The 21,745-nt window shown below is 51.2% G+C and overlaps 1 protein-coding gene across 1 annotated transcript; it reads left to right on the top strand.

The window, feature by feature from the left end:
* Positions 1-2,559: 2,559 nt before the first annotated feature.
* ISX (intestine specific homeobox) lies at positions 2,560-19,979 on the top strand. The gene is made up of 4 exons (XM_026011028.2): positions 2,560-2,752; positions 16,934-17,085; positions 18,757-18,870; positions 19,740-19,979. Exons 1-4 carry the CDS (start codon positions 2,560-2,562, stop codon positions 19,977-19,979), a joined length of 699 nt encoding a protein of 232 aa, XP_025866813.1.
* The last annotated feature ends 1,766 nt before the right edge of the window (positions 19,980-21,745 follow it).

Genomic DNA, 21,745 nt, shown 5'->3' with positions numbered 1-21,745 from the left:
TGGGGAGCGAGGCTCACCCCAGAGAGAGGCAAAATATTAGGAAATCAAATGAGGTGCTGAAAATGACAGGTGTAGTGACTCTGGCCACTTCTCTCTCTGGGACTCGGTCCATCTGTACAATGACAAGGTTGGACCAGATGGTCTCTGGGGATTATGGCAAAGGGAGCAGGATTTTAGCGCAGGACCGACTTGGGTTTCAACACTGCTTCTTCTGCTGGTTAACTGTGTCGCCTTATATCCATCAATCCACCTCTCTGGGCACATCTCTGAGGTAAAACAGCATGAATGACACCCACTTGGTAAGACTGTTGGGTAGATTAAATGAGGCGGTGAGTGGAGCTCCTAGCTCCATGGCCTCTCCTCTCGTCCTTCCTGCTTCTATTGCTTCGGCCCCTGAAGTCCCTGTCCCAACTCTTGACCAGCCATCGCAAGCATCGCCCACATCTTTCTCTGCCCCAAGTGGAGGGAAACAAGTCCTCCCAATCAACGACCCCTGTAGCCAAGCAACGGCGGCCTGACCACTATGGGACTCTGGCCTCCTGGCCATGAGTCTGCAGCTGGCATCTCACTGAACATTCACCAAGCTGGTTCATCTTCCTCCTGACACAGGGAGAGCTTCCATTTCCCAGCTCCCTTGCACATAGGCGGGGTCATGTGACTCATGCTGGCCCCAGAATATGAGCAGGAGTTACATTAACCACTTCCACATCTGACTCATTAAAATTCCTTCCTTTTCCAGGCAAAACTTGGAGGGTGACACTATCACTATTTGGAAGGGGCTGGGTGTCCAACTACATCTAGACCTTGGCATGAGTAAGCAACGATGTGCCCAAGACTGGAGGGCCCGCTTGTTACTGCCAGGGAGCCCAAGCGCCCCTAGCAGCACTGGATAGCCTGATGCTCCCGGGGGCACCATGTGTAAAGCAGGACGCGTGATCTTTACCCTCTCCCCATCTCAGGGCAAGTCCCTCACTCTCTGGACTCACCTTCCATAAGGAGTGGGAGTCAGCCTTCCCCGCCCCCCACCCTCTGCAAGAAGATCCAGCTTCTAGTGTCCCAGTGCATGTTCCCAATCTCTTCAGGGGCATCTAGTGCTCTTGTGCCAACTGGCAACTTGTCCGCAGCATGGCATCCTGGAGCCCCCACTGGAACATCCACTATGCCTCCTCGATCTGGGCCACAGTTTCCTCACATACGCCCTAAGAACTCAGAAGGCGCCCCTGCTCTGACATCTACAAGCCCAGGGAAGTGTGTCAGACGGTGACACCCAGCAGATTGCACCCTGGCCCAGCCACCACGCAACCCATGAACTCCCCTCACTGAGCAAACACGTTTTATTGGGCCGGGGGACACTTCCTGGCCAACCTGTTCCCATCCTCCCTCTTCCTGCTCCCACCGAGCCAGTTCCCTATCATGGCACCTCCCTGAGGCCCCCTTGCCCACCCTTCAGATCCACTCTGCCCCCTGCCCCCTGTTCCCAACACCTGGATCCCTGGCCTTAAGGAGGGTGGAGAGTTCCTTTTCTTATCAACTCTTTTACTGCCCCCTCCTCCCTGATTACACAGTAATTGGGAACAGAATTCCCCGTAAGGACAGGTGGATGCCTTGTCAGCTCCCAGCCAACAGTTTACAGGGCAGACCGAGAAGGTCTCCTTGGTGCTGTCTCGGGAGACAGATCAGGGGCATACAAGCCTGGAAGAAGCAGAAAGGAAACCAAAAGGAAGGGAGAGTCACCCTGGGTCAGGAGCCTCTGAGAGGCTTGTGAGGTGAGGCCAGGGAGACTGGAAGGCAGGCCAGAGACGCCGGCACTCGCCCAGCCCCGTCCCAGACAGCCAGCCTGTGGGGGTCCGGAGACCCCCAATCTAAGCCCACACCTGCCAGACCACAGAGGCCCAAGAGCTCCAGAAAGCCTACTCTGGAGTCTGGAAGCACCAGACCTAGAAGTCCAAGAGGGTTTGAACACCTCTTGGGTGTTCAAAGGGTTGAACACCTTTCAAGCTGCAGGGTGGCCCGGATCTCAGCTGGCCCCGGGGGCCCAAGGGTGGCACTCGAGCCTTCCAGAGACTGTCCAGAGCCAGCAGGAAGGGGCCACAAGTGGAGAAAAGGCAAAAGTGGACGTCTCCTCTTCCTTCCAGCTCTTTGCCTTGTTCCCCACTGACAGCGACCTCAGGGGCCCCAGCATAGCCTGGGGATTTTGAAAGCGACCACGCCGGAGAGGACCCTTTGCAGCACAACTGAAACCAGCGGTGGCCATGGTGGCTCCCTTCCTGCAAGAGCTCTGAGCCCATGGGCATGGGAGACAGCATATTCCAGCTCTCCCAATGTGACCTGCCTCCTCCATCCCAGGAGTATCCCCGTGGAGACAGAGCTGTGCTTGGATAATTGGACATGAGGCTCTCCATGCTCCACCTCTGCTTGCCCTTTTGATTCCAGGATTTTCAGGGGAGGAAGTTCGCCACCCTCCACCAGCATCGCCCTGGGCGCACACAAGGTCCCCCTCTGCCCCTCCTCACAGCCACCCACGGAGGGCATCACGGCAAACCCTGCCCTCTGCAAGATATGGAGAGGAAATGCCCGGGGCACTGTGGGGCCCCCAAGAAGCTGGAGTTGTCCTTCTCCATCGAGGAGATCTTAAAGAGGCCCACTGAGAGCAGCCGCGTGGTCAAGACAGAAGGGGCAGGTGGACAGGACACCCGGCCAGCAGCAGGTGTAAGCTCCGGACTGGAGAGGCCCCCACAGGCCCAGCCCCAGGGTAAGTGTCTTCTGGTCATTTCTCTCCCACTCCTAGATCCCCAAGAGCCAGCTGGGCTCAGGCAGATAAAAAGCCGCTCCCTATCAATAGAAGGGAGGACCCCAAAATTCAAAGAGAGGTCAGGTGCTGGGCCAATAGCCTGAAGTACTTTTCTGTCTAGCCAGGACTGGGCTTTTTCAGATTCCAGACCCCAAGTTTCTGTCGGCGCAGATGCAGGGAAGCGGGTTCCTGTAAGCAGGCCACAACTCAGACGCCGGGTCCCATTTATTTACACAGCATTCCCGCTGGGTGGGTGCTAGCCTAGAGCCTCCTCTTTCATTTCAGTGGAAAGGCATGATTATCATAACCTGACAGATGAGGAAACTCACCTGTGAAAGAGAAGAGGTAGATTATGTGCCCAAGATACACAGCCCGTGATGGGAAGACCTGAGAGCAGGACCTGGCTCTGGCTGCCCCCCAAACCCCTGCTCAGCCCGACAAGGTCTTCTTCAGGAGCAGGGTTCAGCCTGCACGTCTCCTGGCAGCTGAAGCTTCGCCTGGGATCTGCCCACCCTGATCACCTTCCCAGGCCAACGGCCCACCCCGAGGCATATCCCCAAACACCAATGACAAGACAGATCTCAGAGCTCTCTTGAGAAGCAGTTTGAGGAAGGGCACCAAGGTGGACATGTGCACCTGCGGGGAGGCAGGAGTCCTGGGTGGCCCTCCCCGGCCTCCCCTGGGCTGCCGCGTGACCTCTGAAAGGTCTCTTTCTCTCCGGCCTCAGTGTCGCCTCAGGGAATGGGTTGAGTGAAGGAAGAGGAAGCAGTCAGGGAGGTCAGGAGGGTCTGCTGGTGCCTGGTTGTTAGGGAAACTGGAGAATTGTGGGGGTTTCTCAGTCTCTCCCCTTTCACCCCCTTTAATCCAAGGAAAGGCTGGAAAGGCAGCTCCAGGGTGCTCAGGATGTCTTCTCCTACCATTACTGAGCCCCACTACCTCCCCCAAGTTCAGTCTCCCAAGACAGGCTTGCACTCAGCTCCAGGCAAGGGGAAAATCCTGGAGGACTCCCTGTCCCTGGGTAGCTGGCAGGTTTCCCCTGCTGCTGAGTCTCTCATAGGAGAGGGTCCCCAGCTTCGCATCTAGAAGCTCACTAACACCTTACAGTGAATTGAATGAGCATTAGAAACAGTTCTGAGCGTCTAACCCGAGTCTCTCCTGCTGCAGCTACACAAAATCCATGACTGTCTTCCCCGTCCTAATGAGAGAGAAAGAGGGGTGGGGAGCAGGGAGAGGGAGAAAGAAGGAGGGAGAGAGGGAGAAGCCCAACCCCCCTACCAGAGCAGCTTCCCTTCCCCTAGCCTGACAAGGCTGATGGCAAAAAGGGAGGCACTCGTTTGGAACCTGCCCCCAAAGATGCTGGCAGGCTCACATCAGAAGTCCCGCTGAACCCAGAGCAGGTTTGCAGAAATAGCACCAGTCAGGGTGGGTGGTGCCCGGTGGCTCTTGTGGCACATCCCTGGCTGTTTCTCATGGAACTACCACAGTCGTGAGCCCACCTTATGGATGATGCCCCCAAGAAGAGCATCACCTGCACACACCACGTGAATAGTTAGCACTAGCATTGCACCCCGGTGGCCTGCAACTGTCCACTCGAGGTTATTCCTGGATGCGGCTTAAATCTATACATCTCCCGTCACGCTGCATTCGAGCATTTCCAAAAGGCTAGTGAAGATCCCACTGGTGGTTTTCTAGATGAGTTTGAGGACTACGCAGACAGAGCTTATTCGTGTCAAGAGTTCTGTAGTTATTCCTACACTAACTTGCTATTTCTGACACGCAAACAGTTATCCATTTACGGTCACGATGTGAGGCTTTCTTTTAAGATGGATTTATTTATCTGGGTAAAACAAAAAGCCTATTTGTGAAAATGCTAAGCAAATAATAATACGGATGGGACGCCAACATGTCAGGAACTACAAGCCTAACGTGCAGACATGGCCCACGAGCTGGAGTCTGTGAGACTCTGGGCAAGGAGGATGGGGAGCTGGATTCCAGAAATCCGGTCTCTGAGCCCCCATCTGGTACCACTAATTCACTGGAGGACCTCGGGCAAGCTGCTCCCCTCCCTGGGCCTCCGTTTCCCCATCTGGAACATGAAAGAGCAGGACTAGAATGTTCCTAAGGTCCCTCCCAGCTCAGGGGTGCCGTGACCAATTCCACAACAAATCGGTGGCTGGAAAGCCTCAGTGGTATCAGTCATGGCCATTTTCTGGCAGAGGCTTCCTCCCTGCAGAGGGGAATGGAGGCTGTCCGAGCCAGGCAGGAGCAGGGTAGCCGGGAGCGGTGAGCAAGAGGGCTACTGGCCTCAGCAGTGTCCGCCTCTCCCCGCCTTCCTGGGGCCCCCCATCCCCACCCAGTGCTTGCTGCCCCTGCTAATGCCCCCTCCACGTCTCTGTCCTGCTTTCTTCCCTCAGAGGATGGAAGGCAACAGGACCAGAAATGGTGTGTCCAGGACCCCCAACCCCAGAAATAAAAACAGAGAAATAAAGTTAACACTTGAAGGGCTTCGCAGAGTGACTCACAGAAGGTGACTGGCAAGCATGACCTCTCTCTGTCCCCATCACCTGGACAGCTGGTAAACACAGAGAGCTCTTCAGGTTCAGCACCCAAGGGGCCCAGGAATCAGCATTCTAGCAAGCTCTCCCAAATGACTCTGATGTCAGTGGTCCAAGGACCACGCTTTGAGGAGGCTGAGGCCCAGGGAGGCAAAATGGCTTGTTCTGAGCTACAGGGCCAATACATGTGAGCGTGGGGCCAGCTCGCTCACCTGGGCCAGGGCCAGTGCTCTTCCTCCCTGGCTTCTCATGGCAGTGAGCCTCATCATCTCAGGCTTGGATCCTCCCACATCTCCAGTCAATGGAAAAATCCAAGTGGTCTACCTGCTTGAAATGATGCTAAGCCCAGCTGTCCACTCACTCCTGAGAGAGGCAGCCCCCTGAGGCTCAGGACCCTCTGAAGTCACAGGAGGTCCAATCACAAGGAAGCCAGACCCGGGGAAGAGAGAGGTCATTTGTGCCACCCATGGCCCTATGCAGGGAAATCGTGATGCCTGGGGCAAAAGGGAGGGCAAGGTGAGGAAGAGCCCACCCCAATGGCTTCTGATCTTTCTCTCTCTTTAAACGCCTCCAAACCTTTGCCCTTCCAAAGCCACTGCTCCTCCCCCTCCTGCTTCTAACTCCTTTTCCTCTTCTTTCTGCTCCCTTCACACACCTCTTCTTCTCCTGGTCCTGTTGTAGCAAATCACGGTACACTGAGTGGCTTAAAACAACAGAAGTTGATCCTTACAGTTCTGGAGGGCAGAAGTCTGAAGGAGCCCCTGGTGTTCCTCCTTCTCCTCTCTCTTCCCCGTCCTCCCTACCCAACCACCCCATCTGGAACCCAAGGCAGTAGCACTGCCCAGCTACTGGCCCTGGGAATTGGGATTCCTGGCTGAGGCTGCAGCCAAACCCAAGGGTGTCTCGTTGCCTTGTGTGAGCAGCTCTGTCCCAGGGGCTCCCACCAGAGCAGACAGGAGTGGGGTGGAAGGAGGAGAGCTGAAAGCCTGGAGTCCCTTAGGATTAGTATGGCTTTGGTCTCTCTCTGCCTGGGCCCCTCTCTCAGTCCCTGCCGCCAGAGCCACAACCTTAAGAGACCATGGAGACGCTCCTACGGGGCACCTGCAGGCTCATTCTAGAATTGAGAACCTGGCTGAATCTTAAGCCCTGTGGGAGTATAAAACAGAACAAGGCTTGGTCCCAGCTTGCAAAAAGCATTGTCTTCCTGGGGTTTCCCTGCAAAAAGCAGACCAGAAGGAAAGGATTGGAGCACCAGGGGTTTATGTGGACGTGCAAGGACACCAGCACGGAGGTAGCGAAAGCATACAAAGAAGGGACACGTGATGAAGCCAGTGACCATGGTGGGAAATTAAGCTTAAATCCTCTGAGAAATGGAGCAACTATACTCCCCAGAATTATCTGGACTTTTGAGCTCAGAAATACACATCGTGGCAGTAAGAAGTTGATCTGAAGCATGGAAAGGTCTGAGGGACGCAAGCAGGGCATGGACAGCTTTACTCTAATGATAGGGCCCCGGAATATCAGAGCCAGGGGAGATCAGAGTAGACACACAAAACATTGGCTGTCATTTAAATTTGATCTATCCATTGTATTCCTCATCCAGGCATGCGACAAAGAATGACTAAAGTCTACTGAGTGGCAGGCATATCTACTGCTGCACAACGAACTATCCCCAGACTCGGTAGCTTAAAATAACCATAAACAATAATTGTCTCACTCAGAGTCTGTGGATCGGGAATTTGGGAGTGATTTCACTGAGGAGCTCTGGCGCAGGGTCCCTCATGGGATTGCAGGAAAGATGCCATCTGGGGCTGCAGCCACCTGAAGGCTGAGCCACAGTAAAGGACTGCCTTCTAAGGTGGTCACTCTATGGCTGTTGAGTTGGTGGCAGCTCAGTTGGCTGAGGAGGAGACCTCAGTTTCTCCCCATGCAGGGCCTCTGCATGTGCTACTAGAGTGTCCTCGCAAAGTGACAGTGGCTCTTCTCAGGGCGAGCAATCCGAGAGAGAGAGAGAGAGAGAGAGAGAGAGAGAGAGAGCAAAGTAGGAGCTGCATCCTTTTACGACCCAGCCTGAGAAACTTGATAGCAGCAGTCCCATTGCATTCCATTTGCTCTGCACATCAACTGAGTTGGGTCCCATTAAAGGAGAAAAGAATCCCTAGGGAGGAAGTGTCCAAGAATTTGCAAACCTATCTCAAAGCCACCACAGGAGCTCAGTTGGGAGTGGGATGATGTAGGGAACAAAACACAAGCTCAGCCTCTGCCCTCACGTAGCTTCTAGTCCAGGAAGGGTGACAAATAGCCATCTGATAATCACAAGCGAAAGCAGAGACAGCTGTGGTGTCAGGAAGAAAGTGACATGGTACCAAGGGCCTATGCTGAGGGACGTCTGGTCTACCAGTGAAGGCTTCCAGAGAAGGTCATGGTTGAGCTGCAATCTGATGGTTGAGTGGGGGGAAATGTGGATTCTCCCCCACTCTTCCATGCAGAGGGAGCCCCAAGGGCAAGGACTTAGCAGGAGATGAGATGTTCAAGGGAGCAAGATGAGGTCTGAGAGCTAGAAAGGAGCCCAGCCATGCCGGGCCATCGAGGGCATGGTGGGGTTTCCTATTTTTGCTTTATATCCCAAAAGGAATGAAGAGCCATTGCAGGGTTTTAAGCAGGAAATGGCGCAATGACCCGTATTAATGAGAACCCCTGGGCTCCAACTGATGAAAACCATCTTGGGTTAGCTGAAATAGAGAAGGAAATGTGTTGCCTTGGGGAACATTAAGAAGTAGTTTCTCAGACAGAGCTGAGAAGTAGTTTCTCAGAGAAGATGGCTGAGAGAATGAGGTATGTTTGGGCCCTGTCTGGAGTCTACTTCTTGCTGTTCCTCTTCTTCTGTCACACTATTCCATGCTGGGATGATGGTTTCTCATTTCAGGGCCCTTATAACTCTTCATAGGTCACCTTCAGCCTCCAGATGTGGAACTCTCTGTTTTTGTTTTGTCTGTTGATGTTGTTTAATCAATGGTGTGTTCCCAAAGAGGTCTGCTTCTGGGAAGGTGGCAGTTGTTAACCCATTTGGGGCCAAAAGCAGCCCCTCCACTGTTTACAGGACCCTGTAGCTTTGCATACCTCTCATCTGAGCATTCTGCATCCCTGCACTTGGGCTGGACACGAAGAGAACAGTTAAGTCCCTCTCAGTGCAGGGCAACTAAATACAGACACCCCCACCCCATTGCCTAGGGACAGCACAAAACATGTACCAGCTCCACCGCCGTGATGTCTGACTGTGCCCCTGCATTGCCACAAGTACAGACTGGAGAGGAATGGGGACAGGACGGAAAAGCCCGTGAAATCAGCCCCTTGCTGCCCTGTGCCAGTTCTCTGTGCCGCCCCCCTTCAGTAGGAGTCTCACCAGACCTATGCATGTTGTCACAAGAGTCACATTGTCACGACACAGATAGTACATACAAACCTGACCACGTGCTCCCAGGACACAGGGGAGGGAATAGTGAACTGTGTTTGAGGTCTTCCAGGAAGGCTTCAGAAAGGCGGTGACCTCTGAGATGGAGTCACGCAGAGAAAAGGAGAGGACATGCCAGGCTGGAGAAAACATGGGCAGGAGGCCTGAGGGATTTAAAAAAAAAAAAAAAGAGTATGCCTTTTGAGACACAAAGAAATCCAGCATGGCTAGAGTCTAAAAATCCCAGAGCCATGGTAGAGGGGAGGAGGGAAATAAGGAGACAGAAGGTCAAGTGAGCCAAGCCAAGAACTTTGGCCTTTATTTACACACATTGGCATCTTTAAAAACCTATGTTTAGGGGATTGGTGAGCTTCCCCAGGGATGCATGGCCAGAGCTCCATGGACGAAGGGGAGCTGAGCAAGTAGCACTCCGGGTGGGGGGCCCCCCCACAAGCGTCAACAAAGGAGCTCCACCACTATCTGTATTGTGGGGCTCCCCACACAATTCCCTTTAAACAAAGGACACACCTGCTATTAAAAAAAGGAAAAAGATATACAAATGAAAAGTGCAGGGAAGTGAGTGTGTGTGTGTGTGTGTGTGTGCACATCGGCTGAGCTCCATAGATAAAAAGCACGAAAGTGAGGCTATGCAAGGAGAAGATAACAATCCTCGCTCTGCTGAGAGAGCACTTACCTGGTGGCAGGTTGGCGAATCCTCTGCCAATGGGCTTCTCCGTGGTCTTCCCGCAACTGTTTCCCTGAGGGATTTCTTTATTTTCATCTCTTCCCACCCTGGCTGTAGTCTCTTCACTGTTGTTTACTCACACAAATAATCCATGTATATTATAGAAAAATAGAAAACACAGATGCACAAAAAGAAGGTAAAAAGAAGTGTAGCTGTAACTCTACCGTCTCATCATCTAGAATTAACCACCATTAACACTTTGCAAGAAAGATACATAAACACAAAAAGAAAAACTAAGGGAAATTTTTATTTTTACCAATACGGAGGCTGATAGTTCAAGCCAAAAGTGCTCATTATTTAAATTTATTACTTAAAAAAAAATGGTTGTGCTTTTCCAGAGATTCACAACAGCCCTTGGAGAAAAGGAAACATTTGATTGGTTTGAGTTTTGACAGATGAGTAGGAGTTCACTAGACAAAGAAAGAAGACAGGCATTCTAGGCAGAGGGAGCAGTGAGTCCAAGCACCTAGAGAATCAAAGGGCATGCCCAATTTGTGGAATCGAATCTAGAAGTCTTTGGGTGGGACTGAAACAATGGAAAAAGCGGTTGGGAAGAAAGCAGAGGATTCTGGAAGGGGAGGACTTGAAGAGCCTTGAATGCCATGCCAAGGAGTTTGCCTTGTATGCTGTGGACTCAAGAGAACTGTAGGAAGTCCATGACCAGACTAGGGAGAAGAGCCCAGCCCAGGTCTGCCCTACCCTGCGCCCTGCCCGCATGTCCAGGCCGTGTCCCCAGCCTGCAGGAGGGCTCCACAGGGTGCCCCGGATCCCCTCCAGGCTGAACCCACTGCCTTCGAAAGGCAAGAACAAGGCCCATTTCCAGAGACTTCATCCAGTGGCAAAGCTCCCTGGGGCCTTTAGCTGAGCAGCCAGGGCCAATTAGCAGACCGCGGAGAAGGAGCAATCAGGGGAGGGAGCCGAGCGCAGAGAAACATCGGTTTATAATTAGGTGGCCTAATCACCTGTGTAAATTGTGTATTTCTTATGATCGATGTGCTAAATGGCTCAGGTTTAATTAAGTTCTGCTGACTCGTTCTCTTTGAAGACCCACTGAAGTGTGATTCACAGCTCACGCAATTAATAACAGGGAGAGGAGCAACTTGAAAGGGGTGGCAGTCCCTGCCACCTACCTGCACCCTCTCCCCACCCACCCTCTGCCCTGCCCTGGTGCCCTAGGCCCACTGCAGTGGGTGGGCTGCACTGTGGCCACCGGCTCCTTGGCTTCTCTGCCAAGAACCTGGTCACCAGATGCTGGGCCTGGACAGAGCTCAAGGACTTTCTCACTCCCTGTCCTGGGCTGGAAAAAGGGGATCCAGCACCCCCATCATCCTCTCCTCAGGGTCACCCAGGATATCCCAGTCCTTCCTGATGATCAAGAACTTTATCCAGTGCATGGCGCACTCCCACATTGAGCTCCTATTTCCAGCTTCTTATTGAATGAGTTTCCTTCTAGTTCCAAAATTCCACTGGCCAAGTGCCATCTTCTATCTTCTTCTCTGCTCCATATCCATCCATGCTGTTCTCTCTCACCTCCTTCATCCACTGTGGTCTGTAACCTGTGTCTGCCATGCTGGTCCCTCCCGCTCCTTTCCTGGAGCAACCCCCTCCTGCAGGTGGTGAGAAAACTGAAGAGCAGGCCTTCATCTTTCCTTAGCCAACCTCTCAGAAACTTCTCTTCCCATCCCACCCTGCCCTGTATACCTTGGGCAGGTCCACTCTGCTCCTAGTCACCACCCAGAGCTCCTGGGCCTGTCCCCAGCCACCAACAGAGAGGTGAACGTGGGCCAATCCACCATCCTTCTTATTTGCCCTAAACTTCCCATTTCCCCAACGCCATCAGAGTTGACTCTATAGCTGATGGATCCTCTCTTTCCCAGAGATATGTGGGAATTACAGGAAATTGCAACACTGGGAGAAACTTAAAGTTAGACCCAGAGTATGACTTTTCCATGAATCCAGTGCAGAAAACCTCTAAAGTAGCACTATCCACTAGAACTTTCTCCAGGGATGGAAATGTTCTGTACCTATGCTGGCCAATATGGTGGCCACTAGCCACATGTGGGTCATTGCACTATGGCTAGTATGACTGAGGAACTGAATTCTTATTTTATGTTATTTAAATAGCTACATGGATATGGATACTGCAAATCTAAGGAGCTAAATTTTTAACAAGTCCTACCTCTGATCCAAACCTTGTTTCCCTGAAGCCAGATCCAAGTCTATCCGTCTCCCCCGAAACTGCTCCTCTGGTTAGGTCTCATAAATCAAATTTCAGGAAGTCCCACTCACTGGGAGTGATCTCAGCTCCAGGACCCCTCTATCCTTACCACTCCTTTTTACAGTCCTCCAATTTGAGGCTATTCAGTCTAGAATAACATCCCAAAAAGGACTAGGGGATAGTGTTGACTATCTACACCCCAAGAACCCATAGTCAGTCTTGAGGGAGAAGCTTTGGCATTCTGAGTCCTACAGGCTGGTGGACTTGAGGCTCAGCCTCTATCTTTCTACCACTACAGATTTGGGGCATGTCTGTTTATTCCCTGGAGAAGTCACTATAGCCACTGGATACACACTTGCACACACACACATACACATTCATCGCCATTATTGTCATCATCACCACCACCACCATTATCATCACATCAGCATGACCATCATACCATCCTCATTACCACCACCACCACCATCATCATCATCATCATCATCATCATCATGATTATCTCATCTCCCAAAGACAAACATCTATCCTGAGAAGATGTAGTTCAGAACTGGTATGAAAACATATTTTTCTAGCTGGCCTGTAATTTGCCAGGCAGCCCACTATCCAGGAAGTCAGAGGTCATTTATTATGTAGAGAAGACGTAGATCCTTTCCTTCTTCAGCCCACCTCCAAATCACAACCTCCGGTCCTGCCAGAAATACAGAAAGGCCATATACATTTTAACAGTTGCTTGCTTAGTTATACAAATGGGAACATGGAAAAAATTATTCTATTAAGGACTCTATTCTTAGCCATGAACCCTTGTTTTCCCAAGTTTCCTTCTAGAGAATGGAGGAAGCACCCTCTTTTAGTCATCCTCTACAGTCTGTTTCTAATCCTCTGTTCTCCATGCTGCTTGCATTCCCGTGTTCTGGTTCTGGTTCTGTGTTCTTTGTACATAGCTCTGTACTCCCAGAAGAATCTTAACTCCATACACTCCTGGGCACCACAGTTTGCCCAGCCAACCTGGAATCTTCCATCCTGTGAATTTCTGTTTGCAATGTCTTATAAAGCTATGCAGTACTACTATCACCTAAAATGCTGACTTTGTGAATGAATGAATGACTGCGATATTGTCAGCATGGCTTTTCCGTTTTTGTACTCCTGCAGACAGGCCCTCAGTGCCTACCCAATGCTGGGCACAGAGGACATATTCCATAAGACTCAGTGACGGATTGGCATTGCCATCTGTTTCTGCATCAATTCTGATTGGCTTCAGTTCTACCCCTAAACACACCACTAGTTCTAAAATAGAATAAATATGTTTTCTCAAAAATTTTAAAAAGAAAGTAAACTTGAGGAGGGAAAGGGGGTAGGGAAGGAGAGAGATCAGTTCCGATCCGGTGGTTCACAGTCCAGGAGCTTGCTCTGGTGGGTGATAATGTTTGAGCCCTCACTGTCTGTGACTCCAATGAAGCTCCCAAGAGTCAGTGAAATGAGTCCATGTAATTTGAGGGAATCAAAAATTATTAACAACAAGCTTGAGGGGTCACAGGGAGGGGTGAGGCTAAAGGCAGACTCTGAGATGCCATTTCTAACACAGAGGCCACTGGGCTTGATTAATCCCAGAGATGCAGGAGCAGTTTCAGCAGAAACCTCCCCTCCCTGGCATTCACCAAGCAAACTGGATCCCCAGGCAGGCCCGGGGCAAGGTGTTTTAAGCCATTCAGCTCCACCTGAAAAGAGAATTTCAGTATATCAGGGTATATTTGGTCTGTTCTCCCCTATTCCACGGGTGGGGAGACTGAGGCCCAGAACATAAATGAAATGTGACCCACGTTGTAGAATTCAGGAACAGAGCTCAGGTCTCTCAACGTCCACTTCTAGCGGGTTCCTTCTAGCAAATGATAGCCGAATGGAAAGCAAGTGCATACACGCACACACATGTGCACACAACACACACATGTGTGCACACACATCACACACATGCACATACACCACACACACCACACATGCATGCACATACACATGCTCTTCAGTTGTTAAACCATCAAAAGTGAAATCCATTCTTCACCCAGTGTCTACTCCAATTGTACGCTTGTAGTAGTTTTAACTCTTATTTGGGGGGAGAGGAGAAAGTAAGCTGGGTGGGAGAAAGGACATCTTAGCAGGATCTCAGATCCACATCCTCTTTCCTAGTCATCCCATCTAACCTATGACATCTGACATCAGTCCCCCAAAGTGAAGGGGATTTGGGGAGAGGGTTTGTATTTCTCCTACAATTTCTAAAATTACATCAGGTAGACTTACTCTTCTGACTTCCCTGGCCCTTCTCCAGAACAGCTGTCTCAAAGCCCTTCTTCATCCCTCCTGCCCTAACCCCTCCAGCTCCCTCACTCTCTACTGGAGACCTGGTCCGGCTAACCTGCCCCAAGACTCACATGATATCCTCACCTGTGTAGGGAGCATCACTGCAGTCACCCCATCTGGTGCCCTTCCAGAGCCCTCTCTCCTTGGTCTTCAGACATGTTCCAGGCAACTCTCTGAAACTTTCCCAGCCTTCTCCTTCCCTTCTAGCACCTTCTCAAGATATGAGTCCTTCTCCTACTGCCTCCACTTCTCCCCAACCACTCACACCTCAATCCATATTAATTCAATGTATATTTGTCAGAGTCTCTACAAGGTATCAGATGCCACATTGGGTGTATTTTGGGTAATGCAAACACAAGTCCTCATTCCTTGGCTTCTGCCATCATAATTCTGCCCAAGGAGTCTTCCTGTGGTCCTTAGTGTCCACCTAAATACCAAATTCCTGACCACATGCCTCAAATCCATCTTGGAACAAGGCAAAGCTAAATATACACATGTGCATGTGTGCATGTGTGCAGGCCAAGGCCAGGGTCCAGCACCACACCTGGAACGTAATAGGTATTTGATAAACACACTAATATTTTCTGACTTTTCTTTCTCTTCACCCTCTCTTGTTTTTAATTCTATGTGCACTCTTTCCTTTCCAAATCTCCCTTCCCCTGTGTTTACTTGGGTACTGCTTGTGTCTGAGCTTCCTCTGGCTCAGGTCAGGTTTTCCAGAAAACAGACTGATAGAGATTTGCTGGAGAACATTTACTGGGGGTTTTTCATGATGTTATTATGTCTTTTCTGTTTTAGTCCCAGAACCATACACTCCCTCTCCAGCTTGCAACTCCCATTCTTCCTCCACGTGCCCAGCATACCTTTACAGACTTGTCTGCAGTTGCTGCCTCTGCTTTGCCACATCCCTCCTCCCACCACTGTCCACTGAGCCCTCACTCAGTGCCCTCACTGCCTATTCCGTGGGACCACTATGACCATCCTCTGTCCCTGTTATAACGAATCTATCCCTAACATGGACACAGCTGAGCCTCTTTCTCGAGATAGTTTCTTCATCAGGTGTCCTCCTTTTCCTCCTACCTCAAGGACCTGCCTGTCATGGCCTCTTTTGCTGATTTATCTTGGCTCCCTTATGGGCTGCTGAGCCTCTACTCAGTGGAGGGGCCCCTCACTCTTCTCCACATGCACTTCCTGCCTGAATGATCCCAGCCATTCCCAGACTCCCAAAGCCAAATATATAATGACCCTCTTCAAATTTGAGCCACAGTCCCAATACCCACTTTGAGCTCAAACATATATTTATCTGCCTATTAAAGAACTTTTTTTTTGAATACCCAATAGGCGTCTCAAAGTTAATGTGTCCTAGTAAAATAGCTGATTCCCCTTCATACACACACAATGCGCAGACCTGGCTTCATGGGCACAGGTGTGACCAGTGTAGTTGCCCACAGTACTGCACACAGATGGAGACCTGGCACTTGGGGTTTAATGTTTATGGTCATCTCAAAGTTCTTAATAATTTAACATGTAAATCTGTGGGTTTTTTTTAAAGATTTTATTTATTTATTCATCAGAGACAATGACAGAAGCAGAAACATAGGCAGAGGGAGAAGCAGGCTCCCTGCAGGGAGCCCAATGCGAGACTCAATCCCAGGATCACCCCCTGAGCTGAAGATAGATACTCAACCACTAAGCCATCCAGGTGCCCTGGATCTGTGGGGTTTTTTGTTGTTGTTGTTGTTGTTGTTGTTGTTTTTTAGATCTGTGTTTTTTAAGTGAGGTTCAGTGGGCCTAGGAAGCAAGCACCAGGACCCTGGAGCCTTGACTCAATGCTCAGTGCCCCTCTTACCATCTCTCTGCTTCTCTGGGATGGGCTTGAGGCCACTTGTTTCTCCATCCCTACCCAGTGAACACTGCCTCCTCCATCCTGTGTGACTCTGGGGATGGGATAGGTGTCAGGGTATGTATGGGAGGAGGGTCGTGGTCAGGTACATGCATCCTCGTACCAAGACAAAGTATGGGCCCTGGATCCCTGTGAGAGTCCACAGTCACCCTGTTAGTATCCCTGTGCCCAAGGGAGCATGACCTTACACAGTAAATTTTAAAAACTAAGCAAACAACGACAACACAAAAACACACTGCCAGGTTGAGAGACTGCAGAAGAACAGAAATAGATTTTTTTTCCTACTTTTTTGAACAAGAGAACCCACATTTTCATTTTGCATTAGGCCCCAGAGATGATGTAGCCAGCCCTGAGTGGACTCAAGTCTGGACAATTGGACTGGAAACAGGTTGTAAGGGACTGACTGCTGGGAAATTCAGTCTTTACTTTGTAGACCAAGACTGGCAAGATTTTCCTGTAAAGGGCCAGATGGTAATTATTTTAGGCTTTGCAGGCCATATGGTCTCTGTTGCAACTACTCAAAGCTGCTTGCAAAAGCAGCCATAGACAATATATAAACCAACAGGAGGGCTGCGTTCCAATAAAACTTTATTTATAAAAACAAACAGTAGGCCAGATTTGACCCTCTGACTATAGTTTGCCATGTCCTGTTGTAGACAAAGGAGAGTCATTGAAGGCATCTGAGCTGCAAAAAGGACAGGCACAGGAGTTTCTAGAAAGTTATCTTGACCTCACTGTTCAGGATGGATTGGAGGAGTCAACCTAGGGTGACCTGGTTTTGCAATATGTTGCAAGACTCTCAACAAAGGAGCCAGTGGCCAAGATTCTGTAGTGGGCAGTTAAACCAGGTAACACAAAAGCGTCATCAGGGTGCCAAACCACAGATCAGTAACCCACCTTGAACCTTCTGCCATCCAGAGGAAAGAAAGAGCAAGAGGAGGGTCCGAACCACCTTCACCACCGAGCAGCTGCATGAGCTGGAGAAGATCTTCCACTTCACCCACTACCCAGATGTCCACATCCGCAACCAGCTGGCAGCCAGGATCAACCTCCCAGAAGCTCGGGTGCAGGTACAGCAGTCCCCACCCTCAGCCCCCAACCTCAAGGCTTGGGGGCCATGGGTGAGACCCCACATATCATGGACCCTCTAGGGCTGCCCCAACTGGAATTTCCCATTGCCTTTATCCCTTGAATACAGTCATATTTGCCAAAGATTATTTCCAGAAAATGAGGTCACCATAGTTACAAGATGGTTTCTCTCTCTGGGAGGTGGAAATGAAGCAAGGGGGCATCAGTGATGGCCGTTGGTATCGGCTTCCTGCCTTCCCTCCCCACCTGGCTATAGCTCACCCTGCAGCCTCATTCACAAAATAAGTGTTGACAATCTACACCAGTGATCATCAAAGACCAGTGGTCTTTTCCTGTAAAAGGCCAGATGGTAATTATGTTGGGCTTTGTGAGGCCATACAGTCACTGTCTAAAACTTTATCGAGGAACTCTACGATTTGAATTTTGTATAATTTGCATGTGTCACAAATATTCTTCTTCTTTTTAACTTTTCCCCAACCTTTTAAAAATGTGAAAGCCATTCTTAGCTCATGAGCCATCCAAAAACAGGTAGGAAGGCCAGATTTGTCCTGCAGTCTTCAGTTTGCCAACCCCTAATCCAGATCTCATGGGCATCACTTTGAAAACAGTATAGAGAGGGAAAGGACCATCCATGGTCAGACACCTGATTTAAGTACCAGCTGCCTCATCTAGAGGCTGTCATTTCTTCACCTTGGAGTGTCTGTGGCTTCTTCTGTGGTTAGAGATACAGTAGCCCCTTGTCAGTCACCAAGGGTATGTATGTCCCACCTCTCTGCACACCCCTAATTTTGCAAGTATCATTCTAGCAAATCCAAATCCAATGGTTGCACTGTTGGCTGGCTCTAGAACACTTCTCTACATCACTATTTTTTTTCAATCAAATATATGGAAATATGATGGACTCATTCCAAATTCAAAAGCTGAGCCAGGGCCCATGTCAACATTTTACACTTGATTTTATCCCAACCTACTTTTCTTCCGGCGAAGGACCACCCATGTTGTAGACATCCCCCTTTCTCCTCCCATTTAGAATCAGTCAGGAGCTAAGTGAATAGCACCTGCATCTGCTGTAAAGCTGCCTCGGCAGAAAGGCCAAATACAAATGCCCACATGTCAGGGACAGCCAGGGCACCCGTGAATACAGAGAGCTGCCAATATTCAACCTATAGATGCCAAGGGGCCCACAGGGGCTGCAAGCTGGTGGAACTGCCAGCAGGAAACAGCCCACGATGAGTTTTATTTCATCTGCAGTGTTTTAAGCCTCAAAGAGTTCACATAAAAATCGAGATTTCCGCCTTAGATATTGGATGGGCCTGTAATGCCAGGCTCACATTTCTGCATAATGACTGCTAGCTGAAGCCAAGAAGCTGTGCCCTTCGGGCTCTGTTCACCACAGACCCCGCCGTTCCTGCTTATAGGGCATCCAGCTGCTCAGCTCGTGCGTGAGCCCCCAGCCCCACAGGCACTGAAGGTCCTGATGCCTGGTGCCCTCTCAGAGGGCAGACCTCCAAGGAAAATCCTGATGCCATGGAGCTTTCTCAACTGTAAAGTGCCAGTCCCTGGGGGAAGCAGCGGTATTAAGCTTAGGGGGAAGGTAATGGATGGAGAAAGGCCTTGCTACAGATCTACATCCTCTCTCTCGCCCATCCCAGATCTGGTTCCAGAACCAGCGTGCCAAGTGGCGGAAGCAGAAGACTGGCAGCCTTGGAGCTTCACAGCTGCTGAGTGAGGCCGGCTTGGCCCTGGCAACAAACCTGGACATGGCCGTGAGTAGCTGAGGCTCTAAGTGGGGCTGGGGGGCAATGTCTGCAAACATCCCACCCAGACCCAGAAGTGAGGAACCCCAGGGGCTCTGTGTGCAGTAAAGAGTACAAGGGAAACTCTTCCAGAAAGAGCATGGCCGAGGGCGCTCTGGATGTCAGTGGGACCCGCCACAAGTCGTTGTCCCACTCCATCCCCATGTCCTCATCCACTGAGGGACAATCCCAGTGCCTCTCCTTCCTCCGGGGACTGGCTTGTATTATTGTGCAGGACTTCACAGTCTGAGGAACAGGCAGGCAGGGAGTAAGGGGCAGCGCACAGAGTTTGGGCAGATAGGCTCGGAGTCAGACTGCCCGGATTCGAAGCCCACCTGCACACTTAGCAGCAGTGTGGCCTGTCAGAGTCACGTCACCCCTCAGAGGACAGTAGTAGTTCAATGAGGGTGAAATTGCTGAGACATGAAAAAGCTTGGCACCTAGGAAGTGCACCCCGAGCATGAGCTGTCTGTGGGGTCCACACTTATGGGAGGGCGTGCCAGACGCAAACCAGCAGGGGCACAGCAGCATGCAACATGGGCAGGCCCATGCTTAGAGGTGTGTGCGTGCCCGCAGTGACACTATCAGGGAGGATTTCTTTCTTTATTCATTTTTTGCTAATGCAGAAACTGGGCACCAAGAAGCAAAGTGACTGTTTCACATCAAGCAAGTCCTGTAAATGCCAGGTTTCAGAACAGGTTTCCCAGACCCCAGGGCACACATCTCTCCCCCAATATGGTCCATGCCCAAATCCTGGGGGGAAAGGTTGGGAAGCCTCAGGACAGCCCCAGGTGAAGCTTAGGACTCACTTGTCTCTTCTAACTTTCCTCTTGTGACAGGGCCCCATGCTGCCGCCCTCCGCTCCACCCCTGCTGGCCCTTCCCACGGGGTGTTACCCATCAGCTCCAGGCCAGCCCGCTTCTGCCTGGTTCCCCGGCCAGATCACCCTCCTGCCAGGCCACCTGTGGGAGACACAGCCTCTCCTAGGCTCTCTCATTCAACAGACCTGCATCCCTGCACTGTGCTGCCTTCCACCTGCGAACCCCAAATGGGGCAGCCCCTGTGCCACCTCCACATAGGGATGGAACAACCTCTCGCCAATGGAGCCGCTCCCCTCTCCAGGTGAAAAGGAGGGCAGGAGGGTGCCCGGGACTCTAGGGGAATCAATCTCAGCACCCAAAGATGGCCCACAGCCTGGGAAGCTCCCTGAGCACACCCCGGGGGGAAGGTTGCATTGCACTCAGAGCAAAGTGAGCAATACGGGAGCTCTCATCGCTCTTCCCAAGTGGTCCTCCGGTCTCAGAAGACAGAGGCTGCATGAGATCCCGAGATGAGCTCTGGAACAAGGAGGGCATCATCTTCACTCATGATTCCTCTAACTCGCTGTGTGACCTCCAGCTCGTTACTCATCATCTCTGGACCTCATCTACAACACAGGCAGTTGGACAAGGAGACTTCTGAGGACCCTTCTGGCTCTTCTTCAGTGAGGTGAACTGTGGTGAGAACAGGGGATTAGAGGAGGCCCAGGAGGGGTTGTCTGGTCATTCCTGATACATTTATTGAGCACCTACTGAATAATCTATAAACGGAACTGGATCTAGACACGAATAATCGAGTCTCGCCCCCAGGAGCTCAGTCCAGGTTGGCCCAAGGGGTCACGCTGAGCTTCCCTTACAAGCAGAACACGCGCTCAGTGACCTTGCAGTTGGCCCATGCCTAACAAATTCTGTATGGCTTTGACGTGAATGTGCAAAGTGGAAGATAAATATAGGGAAAGTTGGTTTTTTGTTTGTTTGTTTTTTAATTTAAGACAGAACATTGTATCTTTGGTTATCCTGCTGGACTGGGGAGGGATGTTGTATTTCCAGTCTGAATAAAGACTATGAGAGTAAGCTCTTTTCAGAGTTTATTTTCCAGGACTAGTGCAAGGAGCCAGCTGGAAGGCCAGACTCCCTCCCTTGGGATTGGCCCTGGGGAGCCTGAGGACTCTGCTGTTTCCTTGTAGTGAGACCTTGGACAAATCACTTGCCCAGTGTGAGCCTCAGTTTCCACTTCTGTAAAACTATGGTAGTAAGCCCCATCCTGCCTGCCTCGAGAGCAATGGGGAGGCTCTAAAAGGGAGTGGAAGTGCTGCCCCAAGTGTGAGGTCCAAGCCCATTGGGGATGGTGGTGTCTCCAGATCCCACTAGGACAGGGCTGCTTTGGGTCCCAGGTCTGGAATATGCCACTCCTACCTCCAGGGAGGCCACCTCCAAGCTTCCCTTTGGCCTGAGCACTGCCGAGAGACATCCTGCTGTGGAGGATGGGGCCTGCTCCTCCTCACTGGGCCTGCTGGGCTGAGCTCTGCGCCACAAATCACAAGTTTGGGCAATCTGTCCCAAATTCCAGAACCTCTGCAATCTGGCCCTGTCCCCGCTGCAGCCAGGAGTTGGATGGGGAGCCTGCCCTCCCTCTGATCTACTGTAGAAGCTTGCCACCCCGTCACGCTGGCCTGAGCTTTCTCATTTGTGAACCGAGGGCAGCCATGCCAGCTCCAGCCTCAACCACGCACCCTGCCAGAATCAGACTACGGCCCACAAACGTGACCGGGCTTGGCAACCTTACAAGTGCCAAATCACTCAGCGCCCAGGAGTGTTACGCTGACACCTAGTCTACAGCAAGCTCTAGGTGAAAGGAGAAGGCTAAGGGCTGGGGGAGCCAAACAGCCCATCAACAGGGGGTAGGGCTAGGAAAGTGCTCCTACAAACACCAGGTCCCTGGCTGGAGGGGAGGGACACCTGCTTCCCTGAAAGCATCCACTGGGGGCGCCTCAGGCGTGACCCCTCCGCTGCTCACCACCCCCCCA

This window comes from Vulpes vulpes, chromosome 16 (assembly GCF_048418805.1).
Source record: "Vulpes vulpes isolate BD-2025 chromosome 16, VulVul3, whole genome shotgun sequence".
Classification (NCBI taxonomy): Eukaryota; Metazoa; Chordata; class Mammalia; order Carnivora; family Canidae; genus Vulpes; species Vulpes vulpes.
The sequence above is the reverse complement of the archived record's forward strand: the minus strand, read 5'-3'. Positions and strand labels throughout refer to the sequence as shown.

What these genes read in the sequence shown, in the direction of transcription:
- ISX (XM_026011028.2), top strand. Translation starts at nt 2,560, where the DNA reads ATGGAGAGGAAATGCCCGGGGCACTGTGGGGCCCCCAAGAAGCTGGAG. An exon ending in CCCACAGGCCCAGCCCCAGG is followed by an intron (nt 2,753 to 16,933) that starts GTAAGTGTCTTC and finishes TCTGCCATCCAG; the next exon opens with AGGAAAGAAAGAGCAAGAGG. An exon ending in CAACAAACCTGGACATGGCC is followed by an intron (nt 18,871 to 19,739) that starts GTGAGTAGCTGA and finishes CTCTTGTGACAG; the next exon opens with GGCCCCATGCTGCCGCCCTC.